The sequence below is a fragment of the Nanorana parkeri genome, unplaced genomic scaffold (genome assembly GCF_000935625.1).
Source record: "Nanorana parkeri isolate BGI_ZX_2015 unplaced genomic scaffold, ASM93562v1 scaffold252, whole genome shotgun sequence".
NCBI classification, from domain to species: domain Eukaryota; kingdom Metazoa; phylum Chordata; class Amphibia; order Anura; family Dicroglossidae; genus Nanorana; species Nanorana parkeri.
Genome location: NW_017306520.1, coordinates 1,192,738 through 1,212,852, shown reverse-complemented (window position 1 = coordinate 1,212,852; position 20,115 = coordinate 1,192,738). Strand labels below are relative to the sequence as shown.

Below are 20,115 nucleotides of genomic sequence, written 5' to 3'. Positions count from 1 at the left end.
CCCCCAAAAAAACCCCCCCCCCCCCCTCACATCAGGAGTTCCCTTAACATCAGAAGCCCCCCTTGACATCAAGAGCCTTCTCCACACCAGAAATCACCCCCTTCACCTCAGGAGTTCCCTTCACATCAGAAGCCTGCCAGCACCATGGAAAGACCTGATGCTGTGTGAATATTTCAAGGCACCCCTGAGGAAGCAGAAGGCACCCCAGAGTGCCACGGCACCCTGGTTGAGAAAGGCTGCATGTAAAAAAAACACTTATGACAAATTTTGTTTCACCATCACTTCACACCAGAGGACAAATAGCCCAGAGACGGCATGTCCTGAACAGCCCCAGGCTGCCACACTCCGGCACCTTCTCTGCCTCTCCGCCCCCCTGCCTCCCAACTGTGTCTCCCAACAACGAGGACGCCGCAGCTCAAGCTCAGAACTGCCTCCAGCCTGGGTATCACAACAGAGACTTTGCCTCCTCTCCAGCAATCAAGACATTGCACCCAAATCCCTGCCACATCAGACACCCACTCGAGGACTATTCCGAGCATTCGGGGAGTTAAGAAGCCACACTCCAACTTCAAGGACTACCAGAACACTGGCACTGAACCCTCCCCGGTTCCTCATCACACTTCTATTGCTGACATCATACCCTCTCCAACCCCACGATCATCAGGAACTTCACCAGCACCATCGCCGATGACAACGTATCCTTCCTTACTCAATGGTGAGTCTCTACACTCCACACTGGTATTCCATTATTTTGTGATTTCTCTCCTCTCGTTTGTACCCCTTGTGTTTCCCAGTGATCCCCAATTACCCATACCGCTCGGCTCCACATCACCACCAACTGAGTTGGACCACCCTCACAACCAACCAAGCTCCACGGCCTGGCCCACCATAACTCTTTCCTGGTTAGTGGCACTTCCCTCTTTCCCCTTTTTTTGGTTTAAAAAAAATACTTATAGTAATGAAATCAAATCAAAAAGGTCCCACACTTCCCCTCTATAGTCTTCTTGTTGCTCATTGTCTGTACTCTGGGGTTTATGCTAGGAATTTGCATGAAGACTTGGAAGAAAAATCTGGTCTGTTTTAGATCACAGTGACTTAATGAGACGACCTGAACAAAGCCGCCCAATATAAAAAGTAGTAAGTTCAATTATGTACACGCTATAAGGGTTACCCAGTGAAAGGACCAACAGCAATATACAACTTGCAAGAACCAGTAGTAAGAATCAGAAGTTCTTATAGCTGGTCATACTATAGTAAATTGATACGATTTAAAGAACTTTGCACATTACTCTTGCTCTTTGTGCTGCTTTTTTGGTAACCACTGCTTGCATGGTTAATAGGCAGGTTTATTCAACAAAGTCAGAACAGATTAATAATGACAAATTGTTATGTGCAGTAAACCAGTGTAGTGAATGACAGTAAAAACCATCTGAAATAGCGTCACATATCACTTTGTCATTTTTATCTGTTCTGACCTTGTTGAATAAACCTGCCTTTATTAATTATGTACGCAGTGAATTACCAACAAACTGCAAAGAACAATGGTAATGTGTAAAGCTCTGTGATTTGTATTTGTCAATTTAGGGTACCTGTATTCACTCTGAATACCCAATCCGGTGCGAGGAAAATGTAAATAAAAAAATAAAATTTTAAAAAACTACAGCGCCACACATGATTTTTGTGAGAACATATTTCCCCATGTCCATATTTACTAAGGTCTTTGGATTGTGAAACTATTAGGGGTATGCACCATCACAAAAGAATGTCCGAAAGTTTCCTGAACAGCGACACAGGTACTGGCAGAAACCAGCGTTTTTAACACTTCTCCACTCTAATTAAAATGCTTTCATTTCTGGCTGTTTCCTTGTTGTCCATCTTCTCCTCACTTCCTGCCCTGGTAACATAAGACGAAGTAAGGGGAAATCCCCAATGGGAACACATTAAGCAATAAAAATCTGATCAGAGATTTTAGCCCCTTATTATCCATCGAAAACTGAAATGGCTGGAGTTCTCCTTTAAAAAGCAGTCCAAACCTTCAAGTATTTATAAATGAGCAAAAGTAATGTCTGTGTTATGTGTATGCACGCAGATCTGTTTTTTTCTAGTGAGATTTTAGTAAACATTTTTTTATTGGTACTTTTTTTCTTTAAAGCTGTATCATGGTCACGAAGGGGAACAGTACACTAGTGTTTTTCCAATGGTTTGTCTTGTATTTCTTTTTTATACTGAAGACAGAGCCCATTCACTGTCTGTTTTCAGGACATTATCAGCATGTGAACCAGCAAGTGTCGGGCATTGAGCACATCCAGATTCAGTTAGGTGTCAAGTGACCACCAAATGGACCAGGGTTGTGTAGATGACTGGCCACTGAAAAGCTCACATCACATCCACAGGGAAGCAGTGGATGGGAATGTAACCTCACCCTTGCTGTAACAAGCTTGTGCCCTTTTTACCTGAGCTTTCTGTGTGTTACGGGGCATGATCATCCATCGCTATATTTATGATGTTACCAATAAAAGCAGTACATAGCGATGAAAGCTATTTACCAATATTGTCAACCTCACTAAACAAGAATTTATCACCAAGAATAGCATGCATATTTTCGAACAAAAAAATGTAAACATTTACCTGACGAAAAAGGTTAGAGAAATCTTCCACACTGTTCACTTTGCGAATACCTTTTCCTCCTCCACCTTCAGATGCCTTTATCATTACAGGGTATCCCACTTGTTCAGCAGCCTTTAACAAATACACAGATAATCAGCATTAGAAAACACCATGCAGTCTGCTCAGAGATATAGTGCAGGTAACATGTGCAAGCTATATAGGAAAAAAAAGCATAGCACTCATTACTTCCTCTCACATTTTAGTGATAGAGCCATCTTGAGAAAAAAAAAAAATGTAACAGTTTATCAAAGTAATTTTTTTCCCCCCATTTCTTGATGGTAAGATATTTTTCCAGTAGCCTAACTTGGATAAGCATAGGCAAAATAAACGCATTTAAAAGAGTGTGTGGACAGTTTTACAATCACATGATTAAAATAAAGATCCTTATCTATGTGGTAAAGATTTGTAAATTGAGACTATGGTTTCTAAACCGCCAAAAAAAGGCAAATGCTGTTTTCTCATCACCATGCCAACCATAACAACAGTGGAGTCATTCACACTGTTTATGTACAGAACTCTGTCAAAAAGTAATTTTCTGTTCATGGGATGGGCTCAGTGCTTTTTGTCAATAGAACAGAAGCAGGTGGAATTTTGCAATGACAGAAAGTCTTTGCAATGTGTATATCTGCCATGTAGAGAAGTTTAACAGAGCGGTAAGCTTAGACCAAAAAGTTCCCTAATGTAACAGAGCCATTCAGAACATTCATAAATGCATGCTTACAAGCTCCAGTAACAAAGAAAATGAAATATTTGACCCATTAAATATGTAACCTTGCAGTGGATCTATTGTTAGCTGCCACTGTAAGCCAAAAGAGACATGCCTGAGGCTACTGGTGTATTCTTTTATAAGAACAGGAACATTGAGAGGAGGTTAGACGAACTTGATATTTATTTTCACTTAAACCATATTTTAGTTCATGTGGTTTAAATTTTTACTAATTTGGGGAATTTAATAGCAAAAAGTACATCTAAAAATATAAAAATAAAAATGTATAGGGTCCAGACAGGGCCAAATTTACATCTAGGCTTAGCAGACCTGTGTCTATAGGTAGCAAAGTAAACATTTTTCCATATAGTGACTGACCACCCATATATTTGTTCCATCATCACTAGGGATACAAGTTTTTTTACATTTTTTTCTAAACTAAACCAAGTTAGGACCAAAAGGTGTACAAGGGGTTGTGCATTGTGCACCACTGCGTTGTATGCATACAGGCCACAGTGATGGAAATCTGGCCCTGACTATGGATAAACCAAATATATGTAGTTTATGCTATAACCAACACATCTAGGAGCCAGATACATATTAGGCTGGCCATACACTATTCATTTTTTCTCGTTCATCCCTGTGGGCTATCCTATTGCAGCTGATTGCCAAAAATGTTCGATCAGCTCATTTAACAAAAGTTGATTTTAAAAAATTTGACTTTTTTTCAAATGGAGGGGCACCAATGGGGTCACACACTGCCGATGGGACTTTTGTCAAACGGAGGGGCACCGATAGGGGCATACACTGCTTGAATTTGGTCAGTGTATGGCCAGCTTTAGATATGGTTACAATACAGAGTAACACACATTCGAAATATAAATTTTTCTTAAAAAGAGAACTATAGCCCAACCTTTTTTTGCCATAGTTCTTTTTAGGGTCACATGAGAACATTTACTAATGTCCTCCTGTGACCCAAAATTCAGCATATAGCTGGCTATATGCTGACAGCGCAGAGTCACACTACAGCCGGGATGGATCCCAACAATATTGTCAGGATCCACTCCGCCACCTGATTGACAACTGACTGCCTCTCTAGAGCCAGAGCCAACTGTGTCTGTCCCCTTCCTTATCCGTCCCTCCAGTCAGCGGTGGAGGAGCGGAGAGTGCAGGGGGAAATCCCTTACAATCACCGCTCTCTGCAGGGAGATGATCGTGGTATGAGATTGCTCAGTTCTTGGTCAATAGAGCTGACGTGTGACAGCTTCAGTGTCGCACGTTGGCTCTAATTATGGGGATAAGTGCATTCCACTCTCTGCATGATTCTACATTAATGAGAGGAAAGCTATACGGTTATATTTTGTATTGTTAAATACCAAACCCCCAGGAATTAACCTACCTTTAATCCGTCATCAACATCTTTTACATAACCCTTTTCATAAGCCTCTGGTGGTACATTTAATAACCGCTTTTTGAGATCACTCTCCTGCCATTCCACTTTTATACCTAAACAACAAAGAAGAGAAACTATAATTCATTTTCAGGAAGATCGAGTACAAGGATAAAACATGTTTTGTACCAATGAGACACTGTACACAAGAATTGTAAGCTAGGGAGTAGGAACAGCTATATCATTTTGGGAAGTCTACATTGAACAAGAATAAATTAATGCTATTTGAATTCAGTAATGACAGTGCATGTGCTTTACTGAAATGTTAAGTGAATTGAAGCAGCAAGACATTCCCCAGTACTCTGGACAACATAATAAATTATGAGTTGTAAAACACAGAGGTATAAAAGCAATAGCATTTCACATAGCAAGCACCACGTCTAGCTTGTGAGAGATTTATTTTTGTGTGCATGGTAAAAGAGAGACAGGAGTCAGGGCTCCTTCCCCTACCGATGGTGTACTGGTGCAGGGAATCTTTGCACTTGATCAAAGTAACCCTGTCATAAGCTTAAAGTAGAACCCTAGCCAAAACCTTTTTTTTTCCTCTTGTTGTAAAGAGTTAAAACCCCTATCAGGCTTTTATCATTGCCTGGGCCCTATTGGGGAGATTTACCTTCTGTACCAGAACATGAAAGAAGCAGTGGACAATTATGCAAAGCAAAGGGCAATTCTACCTGTGACAACTGTCACTTATGTTCTCATTGGAATCTGCCAATTGTAAAGTGTTGGATTTCCCCTCACTTTATATCCCAATGACAATGGTCACCTAGACAAAACAGTGAGGGGAAATATTACTGCTATTCTTACAGATGGCATTAAACAACTGACAGACGTTCTAAACACTCTGCACTCTTTTCAAAGCTAGAAAAAAACTAGGCAAGGAGATAAGAAATATCAAATAAATAGCCCCTAAAAAATCCAGCATGGGTCTGCTATATCAACAATAACTGAAGGTGGTAGTTGCTCATACACATTCTGAACCTACCTCTCACTCAGGACATGGGTTCACATACATTTAAACTCCCTATATACTGTAGGACTTAGAGATGTTATTGTTCAGGTTAATGTTCCACATGATAATTTCCTATTACTTCTGCCACAGGTAAATGACCAAGTGAGCAATGACTCAATGGCTATCACACTAAACATTAAAAACCCTGATGGAGAGATTGCCAAGAAAAAGCAGTGTAAACTGAAAAGACGTAGTAGTCTGTTCCTTAGGTTTCTTCCACTGAGCAAGATTGGTGCTCTTGCCACCAGTGATGATGTTGTCAAGAGGTGGTCCGAATAGACGCTGTCTCTCAAACACCATGTGGATCAAATGTGAGAAATGAGATAGAAAACTTTTAGGAAACTGTCACAGCTGCAATTTAATGCAACAGCCATCTGTTCCACATTTTCTGTAAGCAAGGGGTCAAACTTGGCTGTGGTTAGATGGCTTTTAAGGGATTTTGACAAGTCAGTCAGACATGGTATGGCAACATAAGGTCATAGCCAGCCAGAATTGAATGAAGGGCAGGACCTGCCAGTTAGAACAGGCCTCTATAAAAAGCCACATATCTTCAGGAATAGGGTAAGCGCTAGGGCAATGCTAACATCTCTGGACCTGGAAAGCATTCTTCAGCTAACTTTTAATTGAAGAGACAAAGCTCCAGCAACAGTGTAGTGAAAAGTCTTTATGAAGGGAAAAAAAATTGAAGAAAAAAAATGTGCTAGCAAAAAATTAGTCTTAAGACAACAGAAGTGTAGAAAAGACATCCATCCTCCTAGGACACTAGGAAAAAACAACGGGGCATGCTGGTAGTAGGAGGGGTTATCTTGGGCTGGTCTATAGATTTGTTTCCCATTGTCCAATCCTCCTGTAGGTGGCAGTATAACCCGAAGGTTTATGGCTTCCTCTGTTCCTTAAAGGAGAACTATGGGGTTAAGGCTTTTCCCCATAGTTCTCCTTAGGGTAACGGGAGGACACAAACTAGCGTCCTCCCGTCACCCTAAGCTCAGTATACCGCGAGCTACAGCTCGCGATATACTGAGACGCCACAGTATACCGCAAGCTACTGCTCGCGGTATACTGAGACGCCGCAGCTGAAGCGTATCCCGACAATTATGTTTGGATCCGCCCAGCTGCGTGAGTGACAGCTGGCTCTGCCTATCTAGAGGCAGAGCCAGTGCCTCTCTAGAGCCAGAGCCAACTGTGTCTGTCCCCTTCCTTATCCGTCCCTCCAGTCAGCGGTGGAGGAGCGGAGAGTGCAGGGGGAAATCCCTTACAATCACCGCTCTCTGCAGGGAGATGATCGTGGTATGAGATTGCTCAGTTCTTGGTCAATAGAGCTGACGTGTGACAGCTTCAGTGTCGCACGTTGGCTCTAATTATGGGGATAAGTGCATTCCACTCTCTGCATGATTCTACATTAATGAGAGGAAAGCTATACGGTTATATTTTGTATTGTTAAATACCAAACCCCCAGGAATTAACCTACCTTTAATCCGTCATCAACATCTTTTACATAACCCTTTTCATAAGCCTCTGGTGGTACATTTAATAACCGCTTTTTGAGATCACTCTCCTGCCATTCCACTTTTATACCTAAACAACAAAGAAGAGAAACTATAATTCATTTTCAGGAAGATCGAGTACAAGGATAAAACATGTTTTGTACCAATGAGACACTGTACACAAGAATTGTAAGCTAGGGAGTAGGAACAGCTATATCATTTTGGGAAGTCTACATTGAACAAGAATAAATTAATGCTATTTGAATTCAGTAATGACAGTGCATGTGCTTTACTGAAATGTTAAGTGAATTGAAGCAGCAAGACATTCCCCAGTACTCTGGACAACATAATAAATTATGAGTTGTAAAACACAGAGGTATAAAAGCAATAGCATTTCACATAGCAAGCACCACGTCTAGCTTGTGAGAGATTTATTTTTGTGTGCATGGTAAAAGAGAGACAGGAGTCAGGGCTCCTTCCCCTACCGATGGTGTACTGGTGCAGGGAATCTTTGCACTTGATCAAAGTAACCCTGTCATAAGCTTAAAGTAGAACCCTAGCCAAAACCTTTTTTTTTCCTCTTGTTGTAAAGAGTTAAAACCCCTATCAGGCTTTTATCATTGCCTGGGCCCTATTGGGGAGATTTACCTTCTGTACCAGAACATGAAAGAAGCAGTGGACAATTATGCAAAGCAAAGGGCAATTCTACCTGTGACAACTGTCACTTATGTTCTCATTGGAATCTGCCAATTGTAAAGTGTTGGATTTCCCCTCACTTTATATCCCAATGACAATGGTCACCTAGACAAAACAGTGAGGGGAAATATTACTGCTATTCTTACAGATGGCATTAAACAACTGACAGACGTTCTAAACACTCTGCACTCTTTTCAAAGCTAGAAAAAAACTAGGCAAGGAGATAAGAAATATCAAATAAATAGCCCCTAAAAAATCCAGCATGGGTCTGCTATATCAACAATAACTGAAGGTGGTAGTTGCTCATACACATTCTGAACCTACCTCTCACTCAGGACATGGGTTCACATACATTTAAACTCCCTATATACTGTAGGACTTAGAGATGTTATTGTTCAGGTTAATGTTCCACATGATAATTTCCTATTACTTCTGCCACAGGTAAATGACCAAGTGAGCAATGACTCAATGGCTATCACACTAAACATTAAAAACCCTGATGGAGAGATTGCCAAGAAAAAGCAGTGTAAACTGAAAAGACGTAGTAGTCTGTTCCTTAGGTTTCTTCCACTGAGCAAGATTGGTGCTCTTGCCACCAGTGATGATGTTGTCAAGAGGTGGTCCGAATAGACGCTGTCTCTCAAACACCATGTGGATCAAATGTGAGAAATGAGATAGAAAACTTTTAGGAAACTGTCACAGCTGCAATTTAATGCAACAGCCATCTGTTCCACATTTTCTGTAAGCAAGGGGTCAAACTTGGCTGTGGTTAGATGGCTTTTAAGGGATTTTGACAAGTCAGTCAGACATGGTATGGCAACATAAGGTCATAGCCAGCCAGAATTGAATGAAGGGCAGGACCTGCCAGTTAGAACAGGCCTCTATAAAAAGCCACATATCTTCAGGAATAGGGTAAGCGCTAGGGCAATGCTAACATCTCTGGACCTGGAAAGCATTCTTCAGCTAACTTTTAATTGAAGAGACAAAGCTCCAGCAACAGTGTAGTGAAAAGTCTTTATGAAGGGAAAAAAAATTGAAGAAAAAAAATGTGCTAGCAAAAAATTAGTCTTAAGACAACAGAAGTGTAGAAAAGACATCCATCCTCCTAGGACACTAGGAAAAAACAACGGGGCATGCTGGTAGTAGGAGGGGTTATCTTGGGCTGGTCTATAGATTTGTTTCCCATTGTCCAATCCTCCTGTAGGTGGCAGTATAACCCGAAGGTTTATGGCTTCCTCTGTTCCTTAAAGGAGAACTATGGGGTTAAGGCTTTTCCCCATAGTTCTCCTTAGGGTAACGGGAGGACACAAACTAGCGTCCTCCCGTCACCCTAAGCTCAGTATACCGCGAGCTACAGCTCGCGATATACTGAGACGCCACAGTATACCGCAAGCTACTGCTCGCGGTATACTGAGACGCCGCAGCTGAAGCGTATCCCGACAATTATGTTTGGATCCGCCCAGCTGCGTGAGTGACAGCTGGCTCTGCCTATCTAGAGGCAGAGCCAGCTGTACCCGCCCCTCTGCCGTGACAGGATCGAGAGGTGAGCGAACCTCCCGATCTACTGAGCCGACCTGTGACAGTCTCATTGTCACAGGTCGGCTAGAACTATGAGGTGAGTGAAAAACACTCCCCTCATAGTTCTCCTTTAATTGAAAAGAAATAAATACACATGCTACTGCTTAGAAGTCTGGAAAACCTGACATCTTAAAAAGGCACTGTCACCCAAAGACTATGCCTAAACAGGGCATAGTATTCTTTCACAAGAGGTTAAAACATTTGCAAAATACTGTAAATATGAGTACAAGAAATTAAATAATACAAAACATATTTTATTACCACTGCCACTCCAGGGGAGTGTAGGGATTCCAGCTGTTTGGGCAACAATTGAGGATGCAATTTTATCTCCCAATGCCCACATTGCTTGACTAGGTGGACCTGAAAAACCAGAGAAAGAATGTGAAAACATACAATTATACTACTGGTTAATGACTGTTAATCAAGAAAGCTTAACTGGATTTAACTTCTCACTGGAATGTTTATTCGGGTTTAGTTTAGGCACATAAATTTATCTAAAAATAGAGGTTAATCAACAAAATCTAGTGTGCAATAAAAAAAACAAAAGTAGCTACCACTGTTCCTCTATAAATATGACCCCCCTTAGGAGCCAGTGTTGGGCTTGATGCCTTTTAGTCAAGAATTAAGGGTATATTGTCTTTTTGGTGAGAAACAAGGCTCTCTTTTTGCTTGTGTTGTAATGCAAGATCTTTTCATTTTTATGTATTGTGGAAGCAGTCGTTGCATGGAAATTTATAGTCTGTTTATCCAGTAGCCCCCACCATGTAAAAATGCTAACTGAAATAAAAATTAAACAACAGCTTCCTACATCTTTGCCTAGGTAAGGGTGACATCACTGGCATTTCTTACTGGATCCTGGGAAAGCGGAGGACAGTGCTGAGGCGTCACAAGATCCTCAGCTTCCTCAAAATCCTTCCGTAAGGCCCAGTGACATCACCAGTGGCCAGAAACTGGGAGTTAGCTGCAGAATAACAAGTTTTAACTTATGGGGCTAAATGCCCCCCTCCCCTTGACCTCCCCATTTTATATACTGTTACCACTAGACCTCAGATCAGCCAACTGCGACCTTGTTTATGGCCCATAGCCTGTGGTGGATCTTCCATCATTTCCACTGAGCAGCCTGGCCCTTTGAAAAAGAGAGGGCAATGGGGGCAATTAGCCCCATAATTAATAAAAAGGTTTTAATCATTTAAAAGATTTTCTTTTGATATACTTGCTGTACAACTGGAAAAAATGTTAGTCCTGCCATAAATCCAATGAGCTTATAATATCCGGTGCTTTCTGTCTTTGCTGTACTGAAATCTCAAGCACTGTTAGCCCTGCTTAATTCTCCACCGTGGGCTCCTGAACACCTTCCCCTATATTAGGGAGCAATTAACCTAGGGAGACAATGCTGCTCCTCCATAGATACTAGCCTAGGGAGACAATGCTGCTCCTCCATAGATACAGAACCGGACGTTCCTGTATCGGGATAGGCATTGGGAGCAGTTGGGCGAGTATGTGTGAATATTCTCAACTCCTTTAGTTAAATCTGTGTGTAACCTCCTTACATTCTTTTTTACTTTTTAACTAGGGATGTCCTGATACCATTTTTTCAAGACCAAGTACAAGTACTTTCCCTCAAGTACTTGCCGATACCAATTACCGGTACTTTTTCTTAAAGGGGCATGTGATTTTTTTTTAAACAATAAAGACTAATGATTTTAGGGTAGTTTCTTTATAATTATGAAGAACTGTAACGCAATCTATGATTATTGAGCATTGGAGCATGGCAACCAGCAATAGAGGAGTACAGATCCCATCAATCCATGATTATACAGCAATTATACAGGGTCGCGTTTGGGTCTCACCAGGGTTGTGTTTGGGTCTCATCAGGGCTGCATGTGGGTGCCGCGCTGAGCTGTCCAGTGCTGTGCCGGTCTCTGCAGACGCCGGGAAGGACGAGGAGATGTGGGGTCGGATCGGCGCTGTCAAGGACAGCTGCCACGAGGTCCCCAGCAGGCTACCTGAGGTTCCCAGTAAGCACAGGACCTCAGGCAGCCTCTCTTATTAAAAAATGTAAACGGCCAGTATCGGCCTTTAGTATCGAGGCATTTTCACAAGTACTCTTGAAAATGCCCTGTATCGGGACATCGCTATATGTAACATTCCATAAACTTTAAAAGAAAATGATATGTGAAAGAATACTGCAGGATAGGTAGTTGTGCAAATAAAATACATATACAAAAGGGCCATGTTCCATTTCCCAAATGGACTGATTTTCAAAAGAAAAGAAAAAAAAATTTTTCACACATTAAACATTTCTGTAGTATATCATCTTTATACATATTATTGTATATGTAATGCGTACACATATTTGTTTATTTTCTCCTTAAAGAATATCTTTAATTGCCAGTTCTTACCCATAAAAGCAATGCCATTCTTGTGCAGTAATTCAGGGAGTTTGGGATTCTCTGAAGCATGTCCCCATCCAGCCCACACAGCCTAAAGAAAAAAGCAAAATAAATATGTTTTAGAAGCATTTACTAGCCAGAGATTTATAAAGGCTGGTTTCTGGTTAAGTTGTTCGGTGGGTATCAGCGGGTTCATCTGGTGCTGAACGATCGTTCTTTATGTTATGTGAGTATTTTTAAATAAAGTTCCTCATCTGGTTTATTAGTGTGCACTATGGTCTTTGTTCTTTTTGTTTTTTGGGCAACAAAAGAGGATTACTGAGAGGTGGAATAACGAAGGGGTACAGTCCGCGTTGTGGTTACTATCCTGCCGGTTTAAAGGGGATTGGTGTGTTCAGTCTGTTACAGGTCTTGCTGCAAGGTGAGAGACACTTGTGGTGAGGGTGTGCACGGAATGGATCGACTGCAATGGAGGAAACACAGCACTTTGTTTTTTTAAAATGTTCATGGACACGGAGATCACTTCAATTGAACAAACAATTACACATGGCATCTTTTTTAAAATATATAATATAGTTTTTTTTTTAGCGTGGCACATTTGTAGTTTGTTGAATTTCACCAAAGTATTTTACATTGGAAAGTGCTTGCTGCTTTGAATCTATATTGGCGCGAGGTGTATTATTAGAAGATTTTAACCCTTACTCCATCCAAAATTAGATATATAATCTTCCCATATAATCTAATACAGAGATGGGCAAACTGCGGCCCTCCAGCTGTGGTGAAACTACAAATTCCATCATGCATCTGTCTCTACGAGTCATGCCTATGGCTGTGCGAATCTTGCAATGCCTCATGGGATTTGAAGTTCCACAACAGCTGGAGTGCCAGAGTTTGCCCACCCCTGAATTAATGGGAAGATTTTGTTGAAACGAATGGTCTGGCGACAGGATCTCTTTAGAAAACTAAAGACTAATAGGCAAGTTAGAGTAACCCACTGCAAAAAAAGACAAAGTTTTAATTTTTCCTTTGGTTGATTACACAAAATTCTGTTTTATCAGAAGTGGTACATTACTGCACTAGTAAAATGTTTTCAGCAAGGTCAAGGTAAAGTAACAAAGGCCAATGTTACAGAAGTCTATATCTAAAACTCAAGACCCACACAGAGATACCCCCAAAAAATGTGTGAGGAACATGGCTGACTTTAACATGTGGATGGAGTAGTTAGTTGTGTGTGCACGCTCACAAAAGTGCCATGAACTGTGATGTGGAAATCCTTTGAAAATAAATTTTTTGGTTACTGTTAAAAAAAGGTATTGCCGTGCCCTCCCTGCAAATGTGGCCCTCCAAAGTGAATGACATTTGCCAAATGAAGCAAGTGACTTCCTTGTTACACAACACAGAGGAACAATGTTTTTTATGTTTTTTCCATGTGGAGACCTTGGCTTTACTTTAAGGAAACTGATGCCTACCTGCGGATGATGAGATCTCTCGGAACTCTGATGGCTTGAGTGGGTGTGAATCGGCAGGTGGCCCTGGGAATTGTATATTCATGTTACACTAGTCGTATCTGGCATTTTGATGAAGTTGGACTTTGGTGCTTGGGGAGTTTGGGGGTGGGTTCTTTGTCCCCTTCCCCTCCTTTCCCCCCACCTTTTTCTCGCTTTCCCTCTAGCTCTCACCTTCCCTCCTCTTCTATTCCTCTGACTGTTTCCTTCTTAGCCATTAGGAGCCTTTAAGTGGGCTCCATTTGAGTTATCTCTATGGATCTATTTTCTTGTTCTCAACTTTTCTTCCCATGACACCCCACAAGGTATTAACTGCAATTATCGGTTTCAGTATGTCATGTTTCTAAACGGTGTTCATACCTGCAGACTCTTCCTAATTATGCTTTGTTTTGTGCACATTGAGACTTTTTTTAATTTTTTTAGGTTTTTTTGATGACTATCCTTTATGCCTGTTGTATGTTCTGTTATTTCTACGTGGTTGATCTAAATAAAGTATATATAGATATTACAGCCACACTTCTCACAGCCATTGTGTCCAAAATGATGAAGCGGTGCTTGTAATGACACCGTATAGAGAAATCACAAGTTGAAACAAAGCCATTGACACTCCATTTAGTGTGAAATAATCAGCTTGGATTTATCCACAATGAGTCACATGAATACATAGTTCCACGTGTCGGGGCCATACAGTGACCTTATGATGAGGAAGGGACCCTGTGTGACTCCCAAAAAACTTGACTATGTATTTATGTGACGCATTGTGAATAAATCAAAGCTGGTTATTTCATGTTTATGGAATGTTGGTGACTCTACAACTTTTTACATTTATAATGACACATTTTTAAATAAATACATTGAGGGGACATTTACTAAGACTGGTCCACACAAAAACTTGAGTAGTTGTGCTTGGCAACCAATCAGCTTCTATCTCCCATTTTCAAAGTTTAACTGAACAAGGTGAAGCTGACCACCTCAGCTGGTCCAGATTCTTTCTGCTCCAGTTTTAGTAAGTTAGTAAATGTATGTTAATATAGAAAACACTGAAAATAAAATTAGGTAAAAGCTTCTTCCCTTGGCTATCCGAATTGACTTTTTTTTAGTTGTGCTATCTGAGCTTTAATATAGAACGTTAAGATAGTAGAATTCACTTTCTCTCGGCAGCTGCTTTTTCCTGTTTTGATCTTAAATGGACCTAAAATTGCAAGAAATGAGCAGGTCAAATGAGGCTGGCAAACAAACCCAAACTGCATTTCAGGGGGGTCAGTTTGCCATCTCTCGTATTCAAATGATAATCTCAACCATTCAAAATGTAAGAAAAAATAAAATAAAATGTTGCAGCAAAATAAAAAAGGATGCACAAGGGAAAGTATATTCACTTTTGTGAAAGGATTTTCTAAGCCAGTGAACCTCTAGTTCCAATTTTCCTAACATTTCTTCCAATGCCACTAGCAGAATTTTCAAGCTATTTTACAAACTCACAAGTGCAATTTTTTAGTGCGGTTCTTCTTTATAACCAGTAATGAACACTACAAGAAGCTGAGAGCATCTTCAAGGGAAGTTTGATATAAGGCTTTCTTCAGGTTATGTGACATACTGTGCCAATTCCATTGGCTTCATTTTAAAGTGCATTTCCACTTTTGTAATCACATTTGAGAAAGCCCCTCTATATGTTTATGTTTGTTTTGTGCTCCCATTCACACAGCATGCCAAAATATTTTTTTTTAAACATTTCTAACCTTTTAGATGTTTTGTTGCAAGAGGCAACATGGTTGATTTCAGGGGTTTTTTTTTTTCTCAGCACCTTCACTGTGGTCATTCCTTATAGAAAGACTATGTACTGAAATTTGAGGATTGTGTTTCCCTCAATAAACTTCATTAAAGAAGAACTCTGGGCAGAAAAAAATAAACCATGATAGTGGTGCTACCCACACACTACAAGGGATGACTACTCATTTTGTTCTAGGGTGTATAATAAAAAAAGATACACTCACCCAACCCTTGGACCCGTGGCAGTAAATGCTCACCTCTATCCCCCTCCACTCCAGGTGTGGAATGTCCCACAGCGTCTTCACATCCAATACACTTGTATTGGAAGTGATGACGTCTTATATATATATATATATATATATATATATATATATATATAGTTTTTACATGCTAGACCAAGACAAACACTTAGCCGCTGCAGTGTGGGCAGTAGTCCTATTTCAAGGGTTGATTCTGTTTCTGCCTGGAGTTGTTCTTTAACATTCAATGGAGAAGGAGGGTTGTAATCCTTTAATCCCTCGCAGCCCCTCCTAACATTACAAAGAAGGACAAGCAAGTAGAAACGTTAACCCTTAAGAAGCCAGAAACCCTAACCCACGTAAAAGCAATTTAAAAAAGACAAGAAGCAGTTTTGAATTTGTTTTTTTAAATTGTGCTATGTGAATGGGAACATGTAACAAATACATGCTTACAATGGTTAAATGAATAAAAGCCATGTAAAATCTTTATCCCAAAAGGAAACAAAATGAAAATTGTTGCTTTAACTGCTTAAAAGGGCAAGTTGGAGTTCAGCTTTAATTTGTTAACCAAGTCCATCTAAATCTTTCGCAGGGTGACAATGCTGCTGCCCAAGGGTGGAACTATTGCTTCTCCATAGAGTGGAGCCACCCTAAGACAGGAAGTGTGTTACTGGCCGGATCACCAGGTGGAAATAAAGGGGGAAAAAAGCCTAAAAAAGAAATGCAGACATCACATCTAAGGAATGGTAAGCTGCAATGTATTAAGTTTTGTTTTTTGCTTTAAAAGAAACACCATACAAGGCAAAGTGGCAGTGTCTCTGTAAAGGCCTACTCCCCTAACCTCCAATGCTACGGCATAGCCTAGACTTTGTCTCATCTTCCACTTGGAGTTGTACGAACATGCACTGCATTAGCATCTACATTAGCACCAGTCCAGGTTCAGTAGACATCTTGGTGCAGCTGCTGAGCTCACATATTTTGGTCAGAATACAAATATTTTGTGATTTTGTGTGTTTTGTGGAGCATGTTAAAAAAACATATCAGTCTGCTTGATTATTAAATAGTATAGGTGACACTAAAAGACTGGTTTAAGGCACTGTACATTCACAAATGAATTTCCTGTGTTTGTACAATAATATGTTGCTGTTAGCAATCAAGTGGTGACCTGTGTGAGGTCAGAGACTGTGCTTAGGTAACCCATAAAAAGTGTAATTTTTTTGTACGGTCAATTGCTATAGAACCCTGGATCTCTTTTCTAAATTCTCCTTTACCAGCTCATAAATATACAAAACAAAGAGAGGTAAACAATCCAGTATCTTACCTCTGTCTTCTGCCCCTAGTTTTCGATGGACTATGTCACCACTGCTCTCTGCATACACCGATAGCTGGAGTAGCATGGTATGACAGTCAATCACTGGTCTCTAATACATACTTCTTGGAACAGAGACAGAAGTGGGCAAAGGGCAGTGAGGACTCACCATTTCTCCATGTCCTCTTACAGATGCTGCCATCTGAGGTTGCCTGCTTTCTAACATGGCAGCACCATCCTTTTTATTTAATATCTTCGTGCACCACGCATAGTGACATTAAAAGATAAATGGCAAAACAAAATAAAAAATCAATGAGCTACTGATGCTAATCAGCAAACACTGCAGTTGCAGTAAAGTTGGAAAGTTCACCAAATTTACTGTAATGCAAGTTCTCTGTAATCCCCTGCAGGTACACTCCAATGAGCAACTAACAGGGTCATCACGTATGCTTCCTAAAGCCTGTGTTGTGTAACTTCTTCTCTTGAACCTTTCTACCTTAACCATCAATCACATCTGACTGGTGGCTGTGAGAAACCTAGAAGTACCAACATTTTTTTTATTTTTTTATTAGGCCGTTTGTAGGTGAAAGGTAACAAGAGGTGTTTGACGCATCACAAGCAGCTCAGATTACTAACAAAGGAGAGTGGGGTGGACAAGTGTACTATACCAATGGCTAGAAGAAAAACTGAAGTACTACATGTGAAGATTTTCATTTAGTTTGGCTAAGAATGCTCATGCTGACAAATCATAACCCTATTACTTAGAATAATAATAAAAGGAAGGTTTTATTACTTGTACAGGGATCCTTTTAGCGATATCCAGAATAAGCTCTACATTTGCATAGTTATTGTTGTTTGGTCCTCCGGGTACTGGTACATAGTGATCAGCCATCTTGATATACTCTGTAAAAAAAAAGAAATACATAGGAAACCGAAATCATAGAACGCCTCAGTCACAAGAGAATGTACCAAAAGAAAAAAAATCAGATTTTGCACAGAGAACCATGCTTTCTTGATATTTATAAAAATGGTGAAATATATTGTTTTACTATAAGTTAATTAGAAAGCTGGCATGATATGGTAAAATAATTTCTATTTACTAGCACCTGTCAAAGTATGCTTATCCAGGTTGTCCTGGACAAACTGGAAAATATAGATCTGATCTGAAATCAAAACCCCAAAATATAATGATTCCCACTTGGAGTGGGAGTGAGGTATGCAGTGTGTTAGGAGGTTGTGGAAGGTGGGCACTCCTTTACACTATTGTACAGACATACCACAGTTCTTTACAGCAGGGGTCCCTAAATGGCAGACTGCGCTCCAGACATGGGCCGAGCAGCAGTTCTGTCCAGACCACAATCACCGACCTGCAATGGGTTATGGTTAGCTGACAGTGGATACATCGGCCGCCAAGGCCGGTGCACCTACTTCCAGCCATAACCCAGCACAGGCCCACTTCAGTCATTGGTTGTTAGGACCACTGGTAGTACTCTGATGGGGACAACAAATTATAAGTTGCCCCCATTGTAGTGCTCCCTTACATTAGTTGCTCCTATCGGAGTGCCTCCTTACTTTCGTAACTAATGTGAAGGGGGCACTCTGATGGGGACACCTAATGTAAGGGGCACTCTGATGGGGACACCTAATGTAAGGGGGAACTCTGATGGGGACACCTAATGTAAGGGGGCATTTAGGGGACACCTAATGTAAGGGGGCACTCTGATAAGGACACCTAATGTAAGGGGGCACACCTAATGTAAGGGGGCACTCTGATGGGGACAACTAATGTAAGGGGGCACTCTGATGGGAACACCTAATGTAAGGAGGCACATGAGATTCGTACCCCTGCCCAAAGAAAATTGTAATGGTCGAAACAATCAACTGAGCAGCAGAGTGAGGCAGACCAAGTTCTATAAAAAAGGGTCACTAAGGCTGGATTCATGCCAGATGCATTGGGGCTCCACAGGCTGCTTTTTCCAGCCCAACCCCAATGCTAGACAAGGCAATTTGCCTTGTTATGAATGGGATCTGTTCACAAAACCATTGCAGTGGTGTACACTGAAAAAAGTACTGCATGCAGTACTTTTCTTCAGCTCAGCAGGCCACGATAAGGTACGACTGCATCGCACTGTGCTATGCCCAAAGAACTTACTGAAATGTCACTCGTGACATTTCAAAAAAGTTCTAACAAACAAAGTAAACAGTGTCATGCACCTGTGTTGTAGCGCAGATGCTGGTGTGAATGCTGCCTAAAAGGCAGACTGCGGTCCGAACTTGAATCGAGTGACCATTCTGTCCGGACTGCGATTTGGACCTCTCCTTGAAGAACATTTTACTCACTGGACCTCCTTGAATTCTAATTCAATACCCCTGCTATAGAGGATTTTCAATTATTTTCAGAAATCCCCTTGAATGAAAACCCTGGAGTATTAGCAAAAACTACTAACCTGCATTTGCTTTCAGGTCCTCTGGTGTCACCATGACAACAAATCGTATTGCTCTTTCATTACGGAACATCTCATAGGACCATCGTCTGATTGAGCGCATGCATTTTACTGCTGCTATTCCATTATTAGCTATAAGTACCTGTTACAAAATAAATCAAATATTACATTTAATTGACTATATAGCGAGCACCTGCAAGATGAAACCCTTACAAAAATTATCTAATAAGGAAGCTAACCTTCTACTGGTCTATATTTAATAAGACCAGTTGGAATTCTTTGACACTACATCAGTTTGGCATTTCTAGCCACAGCTTCAGGACAACTTGAGGCTTTAAAGAGTTCGAGTTTTAACATTTTCAAATTTAGAGATGTATGAAGAAAATGTATTCGGTAGGTAAGCTTGAAACACTCAGTAAAGCCTGAGATGTATACATATACTTATCATGTGCCCAGCGACATATACTTATCATGTGCCCAGTTACTAATCTATAAAAGGTATTATTAAAAAATATATTTAATAATAATAATAATAATCAGGGCTTGAAAAATTTGATAGTGTCTCATCAGTCAGTCAAAAATTTCACCAGTCAGCATGACCGGACTATAGCCTTGCAATTTATGTTCAAAAGGTTTGGGGACAGATAGAGCTTTCTTTTGGAGGTATATAATCACCACGGGGGTATTTTTTTTTTAGTATATAATTAAAAAAGTACCATAAATGTTAAAAAAATAAAAAAAAAGTTTCCCTTCGTTATGTTATAAAACATTTATTCTTACCCATATTTTTTATAAAACATAAAAGTCAGGGTCACGTCGGGTAAATAGACACCAAACATGTCAAGCCTTAAATTGCGTGCGCCCG

The 20,115-nt window shown here is 40.5% G+C and overlaps 1 protein-coding gene across 1 annotated transcript in view; it reads right to left on the bottom strand.

Moving 5' to 3' along the window:
• ACACA (acetyl-CoA carboxylase alpha) overlaps positions 1–20,115 on the bottom strand; it is a 231,897-nt gene that overhangs the window by 193,452 nt on the left and 18,330 nt on the right. Inside the window, exons 4-9 of the mRNA XM_018556784.1 lie at positions 19,254–19,392; positions 17,600–17,709; positions 11,996–12,077; positions 9,855–9,953; positions 7,304–7,410; positions 2,629–2,739 (exon numbers count right to left, since the gene is read on the bottom strand). Of these exons, the coding sequence (XP_018412286.1) occupies positions 2,629–2,739; positions 7,304–7,410; positions 9,855–9,953; positions 11,996–12,077; positions 17,600–17,709; positions 19,254–19,392 (648 nt within the window). The remainder of the gene's footprint in view (positions 1–2,628; positions 2,740–7,303; positions 7,411–9,854; positions 9,954–11,995; positions 12,078–17,599; positions 17,710–19,253; positions 19,393–20,115) is intronic.